The sequence below is a fragment of the Alosa alosa genome, unplaced genomic scaffold, assembly GCF_017589495.1.
Source record: "Alosa alosa isolate M-15738 ecotype Scorff River unplaced genomic scaffold, AALO_Geno_1.1 AALO_1.0_unplaced_398, whole genome shotgun sequence".
NCBI classification, from domain to species: Eukaryota; Metazoa; Chordata; class Actinopteri; order Clupeiformes; family Clupeidae; genus Alosa; species Alosa alosa.
Window position 1 is genome coordinate 5,530 of NW_025962541.1, and position 5,639 is coordinate 11,168.

At 56.7% G+C, this 5,639-nt stretch overlaps 1 protein-coding gene across 1 annotated transcript; it reads right to left on the reverse strand.

Moving 5' to 3' along the window:
- Positions 1-3,330: 3,330 nt before the first annotated feature.
- On the reverse strand, positions 3,331-4,355 carry LOC125290325. Its single transcript, XM_048237158.1, has 2 exons — positions 4,159-4,355; positions 3,331-4,056 (listed from the first exon to the last, which is right to left on the reverse strand). The coding sequence occupies exons 1-2, from the start codon at positions 4,192-4,194 to the stop codon at positions 3,331-3,333; spliced, it is 762 nt and encodes a 253-aa protein (XP_048093115.1). The 5' UTR covers positions 4,195-4,355.
- Between the last annotated feature and the right edge of the window lie 1,284 nt (positions 4,356-5,639).

Below are 5,639 nucleotides of genomic sequence, written 5' to 3' on the forward strand. Positions count from 1 at the left end.
GGCTACCTGGAATTGAGAGGCTTGCCCTGCAGGGCTGGGAGAGGTCTGGGGATGAGTGCTTGTGCTCAGGCGGGCTCGACTTGGGCCTAGGAGCAGGGAGAGACACACGGAGCTGTGCCAGACCCCCCCAGCAGCACAGCCACAGCCACACACACACTGCAGCTTGGTGGCGCAGGGAGATAGAGAGGGACAGAGAGGGGCCTGTTGCTCACACAGGCTCCAGCTGCTCACAGAGGCCCTAACTTGGGCCTAGATGCTTGGGGAGACACAGAGAGCTGTGCTAGACCCACTGCAGACCCCTCACACCCACACCCACCCACCCACCCACACACACACACACACACACACATAGGCCCCTATTGCTCACACAGGCTCCAGCTGCTCAGAGGCCCCAACTTGGGCCTAGATGCTAGGAGAGACACAGAGAGCTGTGCTAGACCCACTGCAGCACCCCCACACACACACAGCCACCCCCCCCACACACACACAGGCTCCAGCTGCTCACATAGGCCCCAGCTTAGGCTGAGGCCTTGCCAGAGGCCTACTAGCTACTGCTGACCTCTGACTTGACCCCTGATGCTAGGAAAGACACAGAGAGCTGTGCTAGACCCACTGCAGACCCATCACACCCACACACACCCACCCACAGGCCCCAGCTGCTCACATAGGCTCCAACTTAGGCTGAGGCCTTGTGAGAGGCCTACTAGCTACTGCTGACCTCTGACTTGACCCCTGATGCTTGGAGAGGCTTGGGGAAGAGTGCTTGTGCTCACATAGGCTGCAGCTACTCACAGAGGCTCCAACTTGGGCTGAGGCCTTGTCAGGGGCCTACTAGCTACAGCTTGACCTCTGGTTTGACCCCTGATGCTTGGAGAGGCACAGAGAGGCCTAGGAGAGAGTGCATGTTCTCACACAGGCTGCAGCTGCTCACAGAGGCTCCAAAGACTCCTCTCTGTGCCCCTTGTGGCGTGTCTGACCCTGAGAGCACACACACAGCACTGTGCAGCCAGAGAGGCCTGTTGAAGGCCCAGCACAGCCCCACACACACACACACACACACACACAGCACTGTGTAGCCAGAGAGGCCTGTGTTGAAGGCCCAGCACAGCCCACACACACACACACACACACACAGCACTGTGTAGCCAGAGAGGCCTGTGTTGAAGGCCCAGCACACCTCTCTCTCCCCTGCGCGCGCGTGTCTGACCCTGAGAGCACACACACACCGCCGTGCAGCCAGAGAGGCCTGTTGAAGGCCCAGCACAGCCCACACACACACACACACACCCGGGGAGCACAAACACACACACACGCAGCACACACAGCTCTGTTAGGCCGAAGACAGCTCACACACACACGGGGCACACACACACACACACACACACCGCTCTGTTAGGCCGAAGACAGCTCACACACACACGGGGAGCACACACACACACACACCACGGGGGCACACACACACACACACACCGCTCTGTTAGGCCGAAGACAGCTCACACACACACACACACACACACACACACACGCTCTGTTAGGCCGAAGACAGCTCACACACACGGGACACACACACACACACTCTGTTGGGACAGACAGCTCACACACACACGGGGGCACACACACACACACACACGGGGAGCACACACACACACACACCGCTCTGTTAGGCCGAAGACAGCTCACACACACACGGGGAGCACACACACACACACACCGCTCTGTTAGGCCGAAGACAGCCGGGACACACACACACACACCGCTCTGTTAGGCCGAAGACAGCTCACACACACACGGGGAGCACACACACACACACACACGCTCTGTTGGGGGACAGCACACACACACACACACACACACGGCTCTGTTGGGCCGAGACAGCTCACACACACACCGCGGGGGAGCACACACACACACACACTGTGTTGGGGGGAGCTCACACACACACACACACACACGCTGTGTTGGCCGAAGACAGCTCACACACACGGGGAGCACACACACACACACACACACACACACACACACACACACACACACACGCTGTGTTGGGCGAAGACAGCACACACACACACACGGGGGAGCACACACACACACACACGCTGTGTTGGGCCGAAGACAGCTCACAGACTTTCTTACAGCTCGCCTGCAAGAAAGAGGACACTGGTGGGCATTGAAAAGTGCTTTTTATTAGGCAGAGATACACACATTAATGCACATTATTATCCCATTTTCCCCCTTTTCAAAGTCCATCAAAGTCGGATACACTGTCGGATTGATCGGTCCCTGTGCTGAATGCTGCTGTGCTTTGCTGAGAAGGATAATAGTCACTGTCTGTGCCCAAATCTTAGCTGCTTTTGGGCGCACCATGGTCCCCGCCACCACTACCAGCAGCATCATCATCATCATCACCAGTAGCAGCAGCCCTCACCTCATCTCCGGCAGAAAGACTCAATGACTTCAATATGTTCTGTCTGATTTTCCGTGCTTCTTCGACGCTGGCTTCTCCACCCACAACATAGAACTTTGTGGCGGTGTTTGAGTCGTGACACATGCCTTTGTTAACAGCCTTTCTGTCCTCTGTGCACAGTGTTCTGTCTGCATAGGTGGATATGGCTGTCCTTATATCACCCAGACTGGGGCTCCTTTCAGACCGAAAGCTTTCCAGAGGGGCCGAACATGGGCGCCTATTTTTTGCATTTCTTTCCGGTCCTGGTGAAAAACAGAGTGCTGGGGTGGCGATCGTACCCAGGCAGCCTCGGCCTAAGAGCGGCGTAGTCTGTTATGTGATCCATGAGGGCTCTGGATACCGTGACCATGGCGGGGCCGCCGCGAAGCTACAGTCTTGTGGCGCTCACCCTGATGCTGAAGGTGTCTCTGTAGGCCTCGGCGTGCTTAATGTCATCCACTGTCATCCCCACGAATCACGCACTTGCGGTGCCGGTGGTCGAGACCATGACCGCGGTCAGAAGCCCGGCGACTCTGGAGACAGCCGTGGAGCTGCTGGGGCGCGTAGCCAAGTCATAGAGTGCTTGCGGGAGGTCTGCTTTGGACAGGCGGGCAAAGTCCAACAGGTCCGGCTTGGTATAAGCCTGTCGTACTTTTTTCTCTTGTGATCCATTGGCTGGAGCACTACTTTGGCCCTAAAGCCCTCTTCCACACAGCGATGCGCTGCAACCGTGGCGATGACCTTGGATGAGAGTCTGACTTTGGGCAGCGTGCTGTTGGTGGCGAATCTCAAAAGGCCTCCCGTCCATCAGTGCGTGCCGTTGGCTGGTGGGTTTGAGCCTGCTGTTAAGATTTTTCAAGTACCGCGTTCAACCTGGCCTCGTCGGCTCAGGAATACCAGAGTGCGGTCAACATCACCCTGTCGCCCGCCATGTGCAGCAGAAACTTTCTGACATAAGCCGATCTCTGGCGAAGATTCTGGACGCTTTGGAGTTCATTTCTGGGCGAACTGGGAGTCTTGAAAAGGCGAATGATTTTGTCCAGTCTTGGGGTGACGGAGGTGCTGGCCTGGCTATCCTCCGGGTAGTCATGCTCTGTGTCCCTGCCCCTCTGTGACCCGGCGGTGGATGGCGGTCTTTGGGGAGACTTGCGCGCCCGAGGCTGGAAGCTGGTGCCAAAGCGAGACCCGAACCCGCCAGACTTCGGTGACCTTGGCGCGAGAGGCGGGCGGGCTGGCCTGAGGGGGGCATTGTCAGGCGCTTTGTCAGCCTCAACCTTCTTGCACAAGCTGTCCACACTTTGACTCAGCACATTCAAGGTTTCTCTCAGAGCGGCAACGTCGCTCGCAATGTCTGTGTGTTCGGCCTGCGCCCGTTCGTCTATCGCCGCCTTTTTGGCACGCTGCATGAGCTCAGAGAGCCGGGTCCCACCTTTCCCGTGCACGCTCACCAGGTGTTTGTCCAGACGGACGAGCAGCTTGTGACGGCTGGCGCATCCCGCCAGGGGGCAGCGGAGCTTCCCCCCAAACCTCAGGGGGGTTAGTGTGCCTTCGTCGTCCGACGATGTCCCGGCAGCTTCTGGCGTCAGCGGACTGTGTCTGTAGTTTCTAGCCTCCTGTGAGATGTGAAAAGCGGTCACAGTGTTAGAAGCGCCTGGGCGCACACACACACACACCCACTTGGAATAAACATGGACCTCTCAGCGACATGCTCTCACCTTCATGACGGACACTTGGATCAAGAAAGCTTCCATGTTTCAGCCAAACATTTATAGGCCACATCATTGGTTAATTGCCGCTGATTAGGGTTAGGGGCGAACACTTACACACACATGGATGTTTCCGGGAAGGCCAGCTCAAACACACAACACTGCATCCCTGAGGTGTGGAGTAGGTATCCCACTGCATCATCACAGGCCTTTATTTAAACCAAATAAGCCACAAAAGGTTCAAATTCCTGCCCAGAAAGGCCTCTGTAAGATGGGCTTGAACAAGGCCTGAAATGGGGTGAACAAACATTACCCGGGCTCACACACACACAGAGAGAGGGGAGAGGTGTACATGTGCTATCGAGCTCACACACACACACACTGGGGTGAGAGGCGGAGAGGTGTACATGTGCTACCCGAGCTCACACACACACACACTGGGGTGAGAGAGGCGGAGAGGTGTACATGTGCTACCCACACACACACTGGGGTGAGGAGGGCGGAGAGGTGTACATGTGCTAGGCTCACACACACACACACTGGGGTGAGAGAGGCGGAGAGGTGTACATGTGCTACCCGAGCTCACACACACACACACACACACACGCACTGGGGTGAGAGAGGCGGAGAGGTGTACATGTGCTATCCGAGCTCACACACACACACACTGGGGAGAGAGGCGGAGAGGTGTACATGTGCTACCCGAGCTCACACACACACACACTGGGGTGAGAGAGGCGGAGAGGTGTACATGTGCTACCCGAGCTCACACACACACACACACACACACACTGGGGTGAGAGAGGCGGAGAGGTGTACATGTGCTATCCGAGCTCACACACACACACACTGGGGTGAGAGAGGCGGAGAGGTGTACATGTGCTACCCGAGCTCACACACACACACACTGGGGTGAGAGAGGCGGAGAGGTGGAGCCAGGCAGGCGGCCCGACACACACACACACACACACACACACACACACACTCAATGTGGCTACCCCAGTACCCTACACAGGGAACGAGCACCACCTACCCAGGGAACGAGCACCCTAACCCCGCAACAAACTGTGCAAAAATACCCCACCGGGGACTGACACCCCCCCTACAGAAAACCAGGCTTAAGCACTGGTGCACTGGTGCACTGTTCCCCACTTAAACTAACCTCTCAAGGGATAACTCCTTCAGCACAGCCCTTCAAAAACTCAAACCCATGGTCTACCTGTGGACTTAGAAAATTTCAGCGATGAGCTGGACTTAGAAAATTTCAGCGATGAAAAACGGGAGCTCCACACCTCACACCACCTACCCAGGGAACGAGCACCCTAACCCCGCAACACACAACACCAAACACCCCCCCTAGAGAACCAGGCTTAAGCACTGGTGCACTGGTGCACTGTTCCCCACTTAAACTAACCTCTCAGGGATAACTCCTTCAGCACGGCCCTTCAAAAACTCAAACCCATGGTCTACCTGTGGACTTAGAAAATTTC

Coding starts and splice junctions, on each gene's coding strand:
- LOC125290325 (XM_048237158.1), bottom strand. CDS start 4,194: ATGGAAGCTTTCTTGATCCAAGTGTCCGTCATGAAG. Junction 4,057..4,158: donor TCCAAGTGTCCGTCATGAAG/GTGAGAGCATGT, acceptor CACATCTCACAG/GAGGCTAGAAACTACAGACA.